This window comes from Heptranchias perlo, chromosome 41 (genome assembly GCF_035084215.1).
Source record: "Heptranchias perlo isolate sHepPer1 chromosome 41, sHepPer1.hap1, whole genome shotgun sequence".
Taxonomy (NCBI): domain Eukaryota; kingdom Metazoa; phylum Chordata; class Chondrichthyes; order Hexanchiformes; family Hexanchidae; genus Heptranchias; species Heptranchias perlo.
In genome coordinates, this window is record NC_090365.1 from 1645800 (window position 1) to 1661686 (window position 15887).

A 15887-nucleotide genomic window follows, 5' to 3' on the forward strand; every position below is an offset into this window, starting at 1 on the left:
TTCTCGTGTGTTAGACCCTGAGTTCAGAAACACTCTTAAAGGAGAAGTCTATTGTTGATTTTTATTTCCCTCCATTCCCACCTCCTCGCCGTGTTCTTCCCTCCTCTCCTGAAGGTGCTGGCTCTTCCTGGAGTTCAATCCCTCAGGTGTGGTACCTGCCCTAAGAGGCCATTCTTTATCTGTGAGTTTTGGCAAGCTATGGGGGGGTGGGGGGGTGGGGGGGTGGGGGTGGGGGTCATCATAGCCCATGGCCAAGCGTGTTCCGATCCTCGCCTGAAGTCCACAAAAATGCACTTGCCAACAGGATAGTGATTTAGGGAGGGAAGGTAGCTGATTTTTTCCCTCCCCTTTCTATCCCAGGGATCCTGTGGCCAATTGTAGATCTTTTCAATGACGCTCTTTCTCCTTGCAAAAATTGTCCCAGAGTCCAAACCTCCACCTCCAATTGATGGCCTCACTGATTGTTAATATTTGCTGTGTGACCTATCTTATTGGGTACAGCATCTATCCTATCAACTTGTTCCATCATCTGATTGAGCTTCCTAATTAAAGTAAATAAACCATTGCTATCTCAGTTAAGCAGCACCTGTTCAAGGCCATTCTGAATTAATACAGTGCTTATTATCAGCAAAAAGATAATAAGCACTGTATCATATGACTGGTTAATCTGTTTTTAGTTATTGTTGTTTGAGGGATAAATATTGGCCAGGACATTGGGGAGAACTCCCCTGCTCTTCTTTGAAATGATGCCGTGGGATCTTTTAAGTCTCATCCGAAAGACGGCACCTCCGACAGTGCAGCACTCCCTCAGTACTGCACCAGGAATGTCAGCCAGTATTATGTGCCCAAGTCCCAAGTAGGGTTTATAAACACGGGGGGACAAATTGTTTAGCGCCTGATTACGGGCGCAAAACAGGTGGTGCGACTGCAACGCGTTTCCGGAGAGGCTGGCCTGAGGATCACCCAAAATTGGTCCTCGGGCCTCTTTATCATGAAACCAATGAGCTGCGGGCGCCAATTGGGCTTCCCGTTGCAGCTCGGCGGTCGGGCCCAGAGCAAAATTGGCCGGCTTGGAATGCAACAGTGACCCTCAGGTAGTTCCTGGGAAGGGGGCAAGGGGAGAGTTGCGTGGGGGCAAGGTGGAAGGTGAATAAGAGAGGGTTGAGCATGCATCTGGCATCAGCCCTCAATATTGCTGCGGGGCCTCGAGGAACACTCCTGTTCATCCTGGCTCTACATTCAGGTAAGTGAAAACAAGTGTTCTTACCCTGTCTTCGGCAGCCTCCAGCAGCCCTTTAAAGACCGCTGGTTAGTACCAGGAAAACTAGGTTTTTTTTATTCGTTCATGGGATGTGGGCATCGCTGGCGAGGCCGGCATTTATTGCCCATCCCTAATTGCCCTTGAGAAGGTGGTGGTGAGCCGCCGCCTTGAACCGCTGCAGTCCGTGTGGTGAAGGTTCTCCCACAGTGCTGTTAGAGAGGGAGTTCCAGGATTTTGACCCAGCGACGATGAAGGAACGGCGATATATTTCCAAGTCGGGATGGTGTGAGACTTGGAGGGGAACGTGCAGGTGGTGTTGTTCCCATGTGCCTGCTGCTCTTGTCCTTCTAGGTGGTAGAGGTCGCGGGTTTGGGAGGTGCTGTTGAAGAAGCCTTGGCGAGTTGCTGCAGTGCATCCTGTGGATGGTACACACTGCAGCCACAGTGCGCCGGTGGTGAAGGGAGTGAATGTTTAGGGTGGTGGATGGGGTGCCAATCAAACAGGCTGCTTTGTCCTGGATAGTGTCGAGCTTCTTGAGTGTTGTTGGAGCTGCACTCATCCAGGCAAGTGGAGAGTATTCCATCACACTCCTGACTTGTGCCTTGTAGATGGTGGAAAGGCTTTGGGGAGTCAGGAGGTGAGTCACTCGCCACAGAATACCCAGCCTCTGACCTGCTCTTGTAGCCACAGTATTTATATGGCTGGTCCAGTTAAGTTTCTGGTCAATGGTGACCCCCAGGATGTTGATGGTGGGGGATTCGGTGATGGTGATGCCATTGAATGTCAAGGGGAGGTGGTTAGACTCTCTCTTGTTGGAGATGGTCATTGCCGTCTAAGTTTGCGCCGTCTAGTTTTTGACCAATTTCAGAGCGGGATCCTTAAACAGGCGATAGACCCCCTCATTAGCATAAGCAAGGGGCCTAATGCCTGTTGAAAAGTGCCACCAGGATCACCTCAATATTGCCAGAGACAATATGGTGTCGGGCGTATTTCAGGGACCTTTGGGGGCCCGGGACGTAGCCCCCCAAAATTGGTAATTTTTGCCCCTGTACTACCTCGAAAAGCGGGCCAAACGAGTTCCAATTGCTCCCTTCAGATCTTCTGACTCAGATCAGAGCATTTACCACAGAGCCAAACTGGCAAAGCACAGAAGGGTGGAACGAGTGCAGTGGAAAAAAAGCAGGGACAAGGGCCGATTTCTTTCCCATCCTAACCCAGGAGTGCTAAGGCCAATTGTACATTTGTAGACATAGAATTATAGAACTTTCGGTGCAGAAAGAGGCCTTTTGGCCCATTGCACTTATACTAGCTCTGCCCCCCTCCCTCCCCTTGCCCCCCACTGCCTCCAGTTATTGGAACAGTGACCACACTTCTAAAGTGCTTCATTGGCCGTAAGGTGCCCTGGGACGTCCTGAGGTTGTGAAAGGCGCTATATAAATGTAAAACAATAGATATCGAGTTGCACCGAGTCTACAGCTCAGAAACAGGCCATTCGGCCCAACTGGTCTATGCCGGCGTTTATGCTTCACACGAGGCTCCTCCCAACCCTCTTCATCATAGAAATCGACAGGCTTTGATCCCCATTCTGTGCTGAGTTAGCTGAACTTGGGTGGGACAGCAATAGAAGTGCTCGAATATACCTCAGCACTTCTGAGCTAAGGAAAGAAAAGGCCAACCGTGGTGCCTGCTCCTGATCACTGTCCAGTGACCCCTATTACAAAGGCTGAGTGTATGGATGCCAGTAGAGGGCAGCATTGTTCCCACCGTGGTCACAATTGCCTGCCAGCACTCACTGTCTGGGCTCAGACATTAAGAATGGAGACTTGGGTTGAGTACAGGAGACTCCCAAAGCCAGCAGCGTAGTACCACAGTGTGAGTAGGCACCTCCAGGAGAGGAAGGGGGAAAAGTGGTGAAAAAAAAATAAAATTCATCACTTTCATTCAGAATTCACCATGAGTTCAGTGGGTAGCACTCTCTCCTCTCAGTCAGAAGGTTGTGGGTTCGAGTCCCACTCCAGTGACTTGAGCACATAATCCAGGCTGACACTTCAGTGCAGACTGAGGGAGTGCTGAATTGTCTTTTGGATGAGACGTTAAACCGAGGCTCCGTCTGCCTCTCGGGTGGATGTAAAAGATCCCATGGCACTATTTGAAGAGGAGCAGGGGAGTTCTCCCCGGTGTCCTGGGGCCAACATTTATCCCTCAACCAACATCACTAAAAACAGATTATCTGGTCATTTATTACATAGCTGTCTGTGGGATCTTGCTGTGTGCAAATTGGCCGCCGTGTTTCCTGCATCACAACAGTGACTACACCTCACAACAAGTAATTAATTGGCTGTAAAGTGCTTTGGGACGTCCTGAGGTTGTGAGAAGCGCTCCAGAAACACATCTTTCTTCTTTTCTTTACATGTAACAATGTCAGAAAGCTGTGGCTGGTCCAGGCTGACAGTCCAGTGCAGTACTGAGGGAGTGCTGCACTGTCAGAGGTGCCGCCTTTTACAACAACAACAACTTGCATTTACATAGCGCCTTTAACGTAGTATAATGCTGCACAGGAGCATTATCACAGAAATATTTCACAGCAAACATTTAACCATCTGCCTGTTCCAGTGGCTCAGGTAAACATTATAGATTCCATTCACACCATTTGTAGAAGAGCAAGGGGTCCTTCTCCAGTAACATTCCACCCTTACCCAACAGATTAACAAGTCATTCAAATAAAAAGGAAAAGCTGGAAATCTGAAACACTAACCCAGAAAATGCTGGCAATGCACAGCAGGTCAGTCAGCAACTGTGGAAAGGTCAGTTTATGGTGATTCAGGTGTGTTCCATTCGCCAGAGTCAAGTGGTTCACAGTTCAATTCTGATGAAAGGTTTAGTCACACCTGAAACTCAAAACCTGCTTTTTCTATTTACACTTACTGACTTATCTGCTGTGTATTGCAGTACTGCAGCAACTCGCCAAGGCTTCTTCGACAGCACCTCCCAAACCCTCGACCTCTACCACCAAGAAGGTCGAGGGCAGCAGGTACATGGGAACAACACCACCTGCACGTTCCCCTCCAAGTCACACACCATCCCGACTTGGAAATATATCGCCGTTCCTTCATCGTCGCTGGGTCAAAATCCTGGAACTCCCTACCTAACAGCACTGTGGGAGAACCTTCACCACACGGACTGCAGCGGTTCAAGGCGGCGGCTCACCACCACCTTCTCAAGGGCAATTAGGGATGGGCAATAAATGCCGGCCTCGCCAGCGACGCCCACATCCCATGAACGAATTTAAAAAAAAATTCCCAGTATTTCCTGTTAACTACTCATTCAACACATTGATGTTTCTGGGATCTTGCTGTGTGCAAAATGGATGCCATGTTTGCCTACATAACAATGACGGCACTTCAAAGTAATTGTATGAGTGAATCTCTTTGGGAGGTTGCGGAGAAATGTGACTAAATACTGTATGAATGCAAATCTTTCAAACCAAAAATGTGTATAAAGTTCTATATGTGGTAGTATACAAGGATGAAGTATATGTAATTTTCCAATATACAGAAGTTAACGGTATTGTATTAATACAAAATATACAAAGTTTAACACGGACTGATGAAGTCATTATTTAATTTTTGTTATATGTGGTTCCTGAATTTTTGGTGTTTTGGAATCACATTCTGGGCTTCTATCCATTTTCCTCTGAAAGCTGCAAAACAACTCTTGAATTCAAAATATGTACAGGTGTGGTCGAGTTAACAGCTGGATGCTTGCAGTCTTGCAGCATTTGACAGAAATATACACGGATGTCAACAGGTCGAACAGGATCTCCCTCCTCCCCTTTAACTTGACTTGTTGACACAAAGCAGGTTGTGAACACATTAAAAAATTATCTTCTGATCCAGCACTCCTTCTGTGCTGTAAATTTCTATGATTCTAGTAATTGGTCTTTTTTAACCTTTCCTCGCGTGGCTCAGTTGTCGTGCTCTCCCCTCTGAGTGAAAATGTCATGGGTTCAAGTCTCACTCCAGAGGCTACAGCACAAAATCTAGGCTGACATGCCCAGATCTGAGGGAGTGCTGCACTGTCAGAGGTGCTGCCTTTTGGATGAGATGTTAAACTGAGACCCCCGTCTGCCCTCTCAGGTGGATGTAAAAGATCCCACGGCCACTGTTTCGAAGAATTGCAGGGGAGTTCTCCCCAGTGTCCTGATCAATATTTAGCCCTCAACCAAAATCACTAAAACAGATTATCTGGTCATTATCACACTGCTGTTTGTGGGATCTTGCTGTGCGCAAATTGACTGCAATGACAACAGTGAGTACACTTCAAAAGCACTTAATTGGCTGTAAAGCGCGCCAGGAAGGCCTGAGGTCGTGAAATGTGATGCAATTTCGTGCTTTCTTTCTCCAGACTCTCTCGCACTGTTGATCTGCCGGTTAGTGGCCGGTAGAGGGACACCAGTAGCAGGATCTTCCTGCCCCTCCTACCCCTCCTCTCACTCTTTCCCCCCACCCAGACCCACGCTTCATATTGTGATGCAATCGATTTCTCAGCGCCGTAAGTGAACCGCGTCACTTTCAAACCCGGTTCCTCCTCGTAGCCGTGTCAGTTTCTTCCTCCTGCCGTTTTCCCGCTAAAGTGTCTAAAGAAATTTATATATTTAAAAATTATTTTATAAAGCATCTGTCGCCCAGAGCGGGTTTTATAAATACTGCAAATTAGGAAGGGATTATGGCTGAAATGAAGGATGATGACTTGAAGGGCATCTCGAACGGTGATATCCACCTGGACAAGAAGTCTGCAAACTGTAACAATGTATCGGACGGCGGTAACAATGTATCGGACGGCGGTAACAATGTATCGGACGGCGGTAACAATGTATCGAGCCCGACGCGGAAGCCCAAGCCCGCGGACACGATGAAGAAGATCAGAGGACATATCATGGCCAATCTGCTGGTCATCCTGACCGTGGCCGGGGTCATCATCGGCGTGGTGATCGGGCTGTCGGTGAGAAACCTGCAGCTCAGTAAGATCCAGATCCTGTATTTCTCCTTCCCGGGCGAGCTGCTGCTCCGGCTGCTGAAGATGATTATTATCCCGCTGGTGGTTTGCAGTCTGGTGTCGGGCGCCGCCAGCTTGGACCCCAAAGCCCTCGGCAAACTCGGCGGCTGGGCGATGCTCTTCTTCTTCCTCACCACCCTCCTCGCCTCGATTATCGGAGTGACCATGGCTTTCATTATCAAGCCGGGAGTCGGGGCCGAGGCCAAACCCTTGCTGCCCGGTTTGGAAGGAGCGCTCCCGGAACCCAAGGAAATCACTGACTCTTTTCTGGACCTAGTGAGGTAAATACCTAAAAAAAACGGGGCATCCCGCCCCGGACACATGTTGAGAGTGTCCGATTAAAAGTTACAAAACTGAGCCGAATCTGACCGCCCCAGATCAATAACTGAAAAGTTTTCTTTTTGGTGAAGTTATATTTTGTTCACCTCGTAAATTAATTACGTTTCTATGAAAAAGATACATTGGAATCATGTTTTTCCACTGTGGGCCTTAAGGCAGCAGCGGCGGCAGAAATATGACGATCATTTAAAAATTGTTAATTTAAACTTTATGACTAATTGACGCCACAGGGTGTAAAATAGACTAGAAATTGACGAGTAACAGACCAGGCTGTCAATCATATGTTTTAACGCGATGTCATTTAAAAAAAGAATCTTTTCTTTGCAAAATTGCCTCCCAACCTGAAGTTGGTTTTAAACCCATGCAGTCGCTGATTGGAACAGTTTGTTTTATCAATGACTGCGGTGTTTGCTTTAAAAGCTCATGAATGTGATGTGCCTGATGCAATCGATATTACGAGAAAGAAGCGGTGTTTATGGGGATGGAAGACTGTGTAGTAGAATCATCCAGCCCAGAAGGAGGCCATTCGACCCACCGTGTCTGTGCTGGCTCTTTGAAAGAGCTATCCAATTAATTCCCCCCTCCCCCATAGCCCTGCAAAGTAATTATTCACTTCCCTTTTAAAAGTTACTATTGAATCTGCTTCTCCCGCCCTTTTAGGTCGTGCATTCCAGATCATAACAACTCACTATGTACAAAAATTTCTCTGTCTCCCTTCTGATTCTTACATCAATTATCTTAAAAAGTCATTTTTTTTCACATTAAAATAACATTTATATAGAAATATCAGAACCACCAAGAATAATGGGATGCGGTAAGGAGTAAGATTTGTGACCAGACAGATTGCTCTCTAAACGCACTGAGTTTATTTTGAGTGATGTATAGTTTCTATTCCTTGCACGGTAATTCTCTCCTGGAGGCGTTGGCTCCTTTTGGGGGTACAGTTCCACGGGCGCAGCTACTCTACAGTTGCCCGGGAGCCTCCAGGAACGAAAGATTAATCTCCCAGTCACTGTTGTGAGCAACTCAGTAGAAAAATCATGGGGCATTAAAAAACTTGTTTTTTCTTTAATTTTACATAGAATTTACAGCACAGAAACAGGCCATTCGGCCCAACAGGTCCATGCTGGTGTTTATGCACCACACGAGCCTCCTCCCCACCTTCTTCATCTCGCCCTATCAGCATATCCTTCTATTCCTTTCTCCCTCATGTGTTTATCTAGCTTCCCCTTAATTGTATCTATGCTATTCACCTCAACCAGTAACAAGTTCCATGTTCCATTCACTCTCTGGGTAAAAAAGTTTCTCCTGAATTCCTTATTGGATTTATTGGTGAGTATCTTTTATTTCTGGCCCCTAGTTCTGGTCTCCCCCACAAGTGGAAACATCTTCTCTATGTCTACCCTATCGAACCCTTTCATTATCTTAAAGACCTCTATCAGGTCACCCTTCGGTCTTTTTTCTAGAGAAAAGAGCCCCAGCCCATTCAATCTTTCCTGATAGTTACAATCTCTCAGTTCTGGTATAATCCTAGTAAATCTTTTTTGCACCTTCTCCAGTGCCTCTATATCCCTTTTATAATATGGAGACCAGAACTGTTCACAGTACTCCAAGTGTGGTCTAACCAAGGTTCTATACAAGTTTAACATAACTTCCCTGCTTTTCAATTCTATCCCTCTAGAAATGAATCCCAGCACTTGGTTTGCTTTTTATGGCCTTATTAACCTGCGTTGCTACTTTTAGTGATTTGTGTATCTGTATTCCCAGTCTTTTTTAAAATTTCAAAATATACTTTATTTCATAAAATTTAAGGATACACAATTACAATTCAAAACCATGCATTACAGATTGTACACACTCCGATCCTGTTATTACAATTCAAAACACAGTACATATCTCCTTATACATTCTGTACAATACAAGATGGCGTGACCTTACACGGTGCCCTTTTCCCATAGAGCCACTGCGTAGGTCACACCTCGCGTCAGTGCGTCCCACAGCACGTGCTCCTGGACCTTGGAGTGTGCCAGTCGGCAACACTCTGTTATGGACAGTCCCTTAAGCTGGAAGACCAGCAGGTTTCGGGCAGACCACCGAGTTGATGGTCTTCCAGCAGCAGTTGATATCTGTCTCGGTGTGTGTCCCGGGGAACAGCCCGTATAGCACAGTGTCCTGTGTTACTGAACTGTTGGGGATGAACCAGGACAGATACCAACACATCTCTCTCCACACCTTCTGCAGAAAGGGGCAGTCCACCTCGATGGACGACAGTCTCGTTCCCGCTGCAGCCTCGAGGGCAGCTCGCGGTGGCGTTGAGGTTCTGTGCGTGTTGGAAAGTCCACTCTGGGAAGGCCCTTCTCACCATCATCCAGGCTACATCCTGGTGCCTGTTGGTCAGTTCTGGCGATGAGACATTCTGCCAAATGACATTGACCGTCTGGTCAGGGAACTGCCCGATTGGATCCACCCTCTCCTTTCCCTGCAGGACCCCCAGAACATTCCGTGTCGACCACTGTCTGACGGCCTTGTGGTCAAAAGGGTTCCTCCTCAGGAAATTCTCCACCTGGGACAGGTGGTGGGGGTCCCTCAGATCCCTCTGCTGCTCTACCCCATGTAGACTCTTATTTTCCAAGGAGTATGTGGCCTCCTTATTATTCTTACCAAAATGTACCACCTCACACTTATCGATATTGAAATTCATTTGCCAATTACATGCCCATTCTCGAAGTTTAATAATGTCATCTTGTATTTTGTTGCTGTTCTCAGTATTAACTAATCCCCCAATTTGGTGTTGTCTGCAAATTTTCAAACTGTACTTCTGAGTCCAAATCATTTATGTAAATGGTGAACCACAGCGGTCCCAGCACTGATCTTTTTCTTTCTTTAGAACACTTTCATTTATTGGTAATAAAAATACCAAAGATGGGATTAAAAAAAAAGGCTTTTTGACTGGGTGGGATGATTGGAGGCGGGAGGTCATGTGGTGAAACCTCCAGAAATACGTCCAGCCAGAGTTGGCATTTCTAAACTAGCCCTCTGGCACCTCACCTGACTCCTTAGGACAGGTGTGGTTTGAACTGGAAGGTGTGCTTTTGAGTGGGCTGCCAATAAATTTCTACGGTGTGAACGGGGCTCATCAGAAGTCCAGGGTTTTCAAGTAAAATCCCACTTCTTCTCACTTACTAACGTGTCTCGCGCAAGGCAGACGTTGGTCGTTAGGGTTTCTGATTACAGGTTCCACACCGGCAAAACAAACTTCAGACCACTCTGATTCCCACCCTCTGTCGAGTTTTGAACTTGCTATAAGATTCAACCCTAGAGGACAGGTGTCCCTGGGCTATGGAGGGGGAAATCGGCTAGGTTCCTGACTCTTGATCACTGTCCTGTGACCCTTGTTGGAAAGTGAGTGTGTGAGAGAACACCCAGCTGAAGACCAGGCCCAAGTGCAATGCCCTCCCCAGTTGAATATCTCACTCATGGGGCTCACCCCTGAACAACAGCCATTTGGAGGAAGTTATTGGGCTTGTATTGGAGTGAATGCCTTCGCTGGGGTGGGGGGGGGGGAGAATTCTGCCCATCTCTTCTGTGCTACCCTATTTATTCTTTATCCCTGAGTTGGCACCTAGCTCTTGCCCCATAGCCCTGCAAATTTTTCCTTTACGAGTATCTATCAATTTCTCATTCACATTAAACCAAAGGTCCTGACACCTGTGCGTTAAGATTAGGATTGGCAACCAAATAAATACCCTCTAACTGGTCATTGCTGCATGTGCTGTTTGTGGGACCTTGCTGTGCCCACATTTTGTTAGGTTGCATGTTCGATACCAAGGGCTATGGAGCAAAGGTGGGTAAATGGGGTTGAGGTGCAGATCAGACATGACTGAATTGATTGGTGGAGCAGGCTTGAGGGGATGAATGGTCTACTCTTGGTCCATATTTTCCTAATTAGCTGCTGTGTTCACCGACATAACAAGAGACTGCAGTTGAAAAGTGATTAATTGGCTGTGATGTCACTGGGACATCTTGAGAATGTGGAAGTTCCTGTATAAATGCATCCTCTGTCTTTCTTATCCAAGCAGCAGAATCACAGGCCCATGAGAAGCTGATTGTCAGCTCGATTAGGAACTGGATTTAGTAGTGCGAATGCAGGGAGTCCTCTCAGTGTCGCTGGTCTCCAGTAAATGCCTTCAGAGAGGACGCCGGATGGAGATGTCACAGTGGTACAGCAGGAGGTGCCCTTCTGAGATTGGGATTAAGGGATGATGTTGGGGCAGTATCGATGACATTACTCTTGCCTGATGCTGATATCAAACGCCAGTATTTGGGAATTTCATCCCCTTTGTCTCCCAGACTAGAACTTGTGGGTATTCCCATCCTCTGCGGTCAATGCTCTTGTTTCAGCCATTGGGAGATGCAACTTTCATAGACTCTTAAAGCACAGAAGGTGGCCATTCGGCCCATTGTGCCTGTGCCAGCTTTCTGAAATTGCTATCCAATTAGTCCCCTCCCCTGGCTCTTTCCCCATTATGCTGAAATTTTTTTTCCCCTTCAAGTATTTATCCAATTCCCTTTTGAAAGTTATTATTGAATCTGCTTCCACCGCCCTTTCAGGCAGCACATTCCAGATCAGAACAACTCGCTGTGTTTAAAAAAAAAAAATAATTCTCCTCATCTCCCCTCCGGCTCTTTTGCCAATTATCTTAAATCTGATGATTTGATTGAATGTTTCCCCTCTCCTCGGGTGGAGGGAGGCAGGGGAGATTATATATGGATGCATTGCATCAGGTGTCTTCCCAATTGCGATCCGGTCTGTGTGATGGTACATCAAGGATCACCAACACACTGACTCCGAGTGAGAGAATCCAGGTGTGAGGCACTGAGTGAAAGCCCAGGCATCTGTACGTGGAGGAAGGGGCAAATTGGAGGGCTAGTCATCTCCGGGATGTTGTATGTTTCCTGGTACGGTTGTCGTTCTTCAAACAGTTGCAAGTCAGTGCCCAATTCACCCAACTGTCCTCTGGACCAGTGTATATTGGGGGAGGGGAGGTAGGGAATAGAATTTCACACTCTTGTTTAAATGAAAGCCTGACCTTAGCAATTGGAACAGCTGGAAGCCAGACCAGTGCACCGTCCTTTGACAGCAAGCACTGACCTGAAACTGTTAAGAACTTTATCGACCTGGTTCAAAGTTTGGTTCGAACCTGAGTGATTTTTTTTTCTTGTCTTGCCTTGGATTGAAGGAATATCCAAGCCAAGATTAAGCAACTGGGCTCACTGATCCCAGCTACCAGAGGGCTGCTGGCACAGTGAGAGAACGTCCCATCGCCACAGTCAGGGGAGAGGGGGTCGCCGAGAGGTTACCACTCGGCTTACACACCCACGTGTCCTTCCCTCCGGCAGGAGGGCAATTCCTTCAGGAGAGGAATGAAGGGGAGAGAATTGTTGGAAAGCAGAGGCTGGAGACAGGTCTTGCCCTGGCTGAGAATGGGTGGGTGGCAGATCAAGAATGAAAGAAAGATCATTCCATAGCACATTTCACAACCTCAGGGCGTCCAAAGCCCTTCACAGCCAATGAAGTACTTTTGAAGTGTAGTCACTGTTGTAATGTAGGAAAGGTGGCAGCCAATGTGCGCACAGCAAGATCCCACAAACAGCAATGAGATAATGACCAGATAATCTGTTTTTCAGAGATGTTGGTTGAGTGATAATTATTGGCCAAGACTCTGGGAGAATTCCCCTGCTCTTCTTGGAAATAGTGGCCATGGGATCTTTTATGCCCACCTGAGAGGGCAGACGGGGCCTCGGTTTAACGTCTCATCTGAAAGATGGCACCTCCAACACTGCAGCACTCCCTCGGTACTGCACTGGGAGTGTCAGCCTGGATTATGTGCTCAAGTCAAGAATGATTGATGAAGGGTGGGGGAGGCACTGTTGCCACGCCCTGTGAGAGCCAGAGATAGATGGTACAGTGGGCGTTCATTCTAAAGGCAGGCCTTTGGTGTCAGGTTTCCATTTTACGAGCATGCTGACTGCGTACTCAAAACGGGGCCATCCAGTCCAAAACCGGTCTTGTATCGACCAGCCGAGCACTGCAGCAGAGGTCAAGGGGTGTTCGAGAACATGAAACCAGCTAATCAAGTTGTCCTAACTGATGAGGAAGGCCTTATTTGGTGTCATTTTTGGAACACTCCCTTCAGGACATTATTGTGTTGGGGAGGATTCACGGATCAGCTGGGAGGATTTTGAAATCTTTTTTTAAAAAAAACAAATTGAAAGTTCAGTATTATCGTCGAGGATGTTGAAGGGCCCTGGGGTGTCTGGTTATATTAAAGGCATTGCTATTACACCAGGTTGTTGTATGAGGGAAGGTGAGTTAAATTGGGAAGTGATCAATAAATGGCACCAAGCTTGAGTTCAAAAGTTTGAAGACTGGGAGGAGGAAAGGCTGAGGGGTCTCTTCAGGGCAATGGCTGATGGGGTCTGTGAATAGTTGTCCCAGCTAGAGACCGTGCTGTCAAGAGTCACAAGAGGAAAAAAGATAGACTTTCATTTCTATAGCGTCTTTCACGACCTCGGGATGTCACAGCCAATGAAGTACTTTTGAAGTGTAGTCACTGTTATAATGTAGAAAACGTGGCAGCCAATTTGCGCACAGCAAGATCCCACAAACAGCAGTGAGATAAACGACCAGATAATCTGTTTTTTAGTGATGTTGGTTGAGGGACAAATATTGGTCGGGACGCCATGGAGAACTCCCCTCCTCCTCTTCGAATAGTGTCAGGGAATATTTTCCATCCAGCTGTGGGCAGACGGGGCCTCGGTTTCACGTCTCATCTGAAAGACGGCACCTCCGACAGTGCAGCACTCCCTCAGTACTGCACTGGGAGTGTCAGCCTAGGTTTTGTGCTCAAGTCTCTGGAGTGGGTTTCGAACCCACAACCTTCTGACTCAAGCGGGAGTGCTGCCCACTGAGCCACAGCTGACAAACGAAAGCTGAGAAAACTCAAAAGAAAGTTAGGAGCGTCAGTAATGCTCCCGTAAAGAGGGCAGGTCTCTGATTGAAAAGAAGATTGAAAGCCATAAACAAAAACGTGGGCAGCTGAATAAATATTGACACTCTGGCTCCTGGGTTGCTGCCATCGTGGAACCGTCCTCCGTGGAACATAAGGAATGGGGTTACGTCGTGTATATTGCAACGGTGAGGTAGTCAGCTATGGCTCAGTGGGTAGCCCTGTCGCCTCTGAATCAGAAGGTTGCGGGTTCAAATCTCCCTCCTGAGACTTGAGCACATTATCCAGGCTGACGTTCCAGTGCTGCACTGTCGGAGGTGCCAGCTTTCAGATGAGACGTTAAACTGAGGACCCGTCTACCCTCTCAGATGGTTGTAGAAGATCCCATGGTACTATTTCAGAGGAGAGTAGGGGAGTTCTCCCCAGTGTCCTGGCCAACATTTACCCCTCAACCAACACCATTAGAACAGATTATCTGGTCATTATCTCATTGCTATTTGTGGCAGCTTGCCTTTTTTATTCATTCATGGGATGTGGGCATCGCTGGCGAGGCCAGCATTTATTGCCCATCCCTAATTGCCCTTGAGAAGGTGGTGGTGAGCCGCCTTCTTGAACCGCTGCAGTCCGTGGGGTGAAGGTTCTCCCACAGTGCTGTTAGGGAGGAAGTTCCAGGATTTTGACCCAGCGACGATGAAGGAACGGCCGATATATTTCCAAGTCGGTATGGTGTGTGACTTGGAGGGGAATGTGGAGGTGGTGTTGTTCCCATGTGCCTGCTGCTCTTGTCTTTCTAGGTGGTAGAGGTCACGGGTTTGGGAGGTTCTGTCAAAGAAGCCTTGGCGAGTTGCTGGAATGCATCCTGTGGATGGTTCACACTGCAGCCACTGTGCGCTGGTGGTGAAGGGAGTGAATGTTTAGGGTGGTGGATGGGGTGCCAATCAAACGGGCTGCTTTGTCGAGCTTCTTGAGTGTTGTTGGAGCTGCATTCATCCAGGCAAGTGGAGAGTATTCCATCGCACTCCTGACTTGTGCCTTGTAGATGGAAAGGCTCTGGGGAGTCAGGAGGTGAGTCACTTGCTGCAGAATACCCAGCCTCTGACCTGCTCTTGTAGCCACAGTATTTATGTGGCTGTTCCAGTTAAGTTTCTGGTCAGTGGTGACCCCCAGGATGTTGATGGTGGGGGATTCGGCGATGGTAGTGCTGTTGAATGTTAAGGGCAGATGGTTAGACTCTCTTGTTGGAGATGGTCATTGCCTGGCACTTGTCTGGCACGAATGTTACTTGCCACTTATGAGCCCAAGCCTGGATGTTGTCCAGGTCTTGCTGCATGTGGGCACGGACTGCTTCATTATCTGAGGGGTTGCGAATGGAACTGAACACTGTGCAATCATCAGTGAACATCCCCATTTCTGACCTTTATGATGGAGGGAAGATCATTGATGAAGCAGCTGAAGATGGTTGGGCCTAGGACACTGCCCTGAGGAACTCATGCAGCAATGTCCTGGGGCTGAGAAGATTGGCTTCCAACAACCACTACCATCTTCCTTTGTGTTAGGTATGACTCCAGCCACTGGAGAGTTTTCCCCCTGATTCCCATTGACTTCAATTTTACTAGGGCTCCTTGGTGCCACACTCGGTCAAACGTTGCCTTGATGTCAAGGGCAGTCACTCTCACCTCATCTCTGGAATTCAGCTCTTTTGATCACATTTGGACCAAGGCTGTAATGAGGTCTGGAGCCGAGTGGTCCTGGCGGAACCCAAACTGAGCATCAGTGAGCAGGTTATTGGTGAGTAAGTGCCGCTTGATAGCACTGTCGACGACACCTTCCATCACTTTGCTGATGATTGAGAGTAGACTGATGGGGCGGTAATTGGCCGGATTGGATTTGTCCTGCTTTTTGTGGACAGGACATACCTGGGCAATTTTCCACATTGTCGGATAGATGCCAGTGTTGTAGCTGTACTGGAACAGCTTGGCTAGAGGCGCAGCTAGTTCTGAAGCACAAGTCTTCAGCACTACAGCCGGGATGTTGTCGGGGCCCATAGCCTTTGCTGTATCCACTGCACTCAGCCGTTTCTTGATGTCACATGGAGTGAATCGAATTGGCTGAAGACTGGCTTCTGTGATGGTGGAGATATCGGGAGGAGGCCGAGATGGATCATCCACTCGGCACTTCTGGCTGAAGATGGTTGCAAATGCTTCAGCCTTGTCTTTTGCACT

The 15887-nt window shown here is 47.7% G+C and overlaps 1 protein-coding gene across 1 annotated transcript in view; it reads left to right on the forward strand.

Annotated features, from left to right (window-relative positions):
- The first annotated feature begins 5796 nt into the window (after positions 1–5796).
- slc1a5 (solute carrier family 1 member 5) overlaps positions 5797–15887 on the forward strand; it is a 29307-nt gene continuing 19216 nt past the window's right edge. Inside the window, exon 1 of the mRNA XM_067974837.1 lies at positions 5797–6597. Within this exon, the coding sequence (XP_067830938.1) occupies positions 5987–6597 (611 nt within the window). The 5' untranslated portion in view covers positions 5797–5986. The remainder of the gene's footprint in view (positions 6598–15887) is intronic.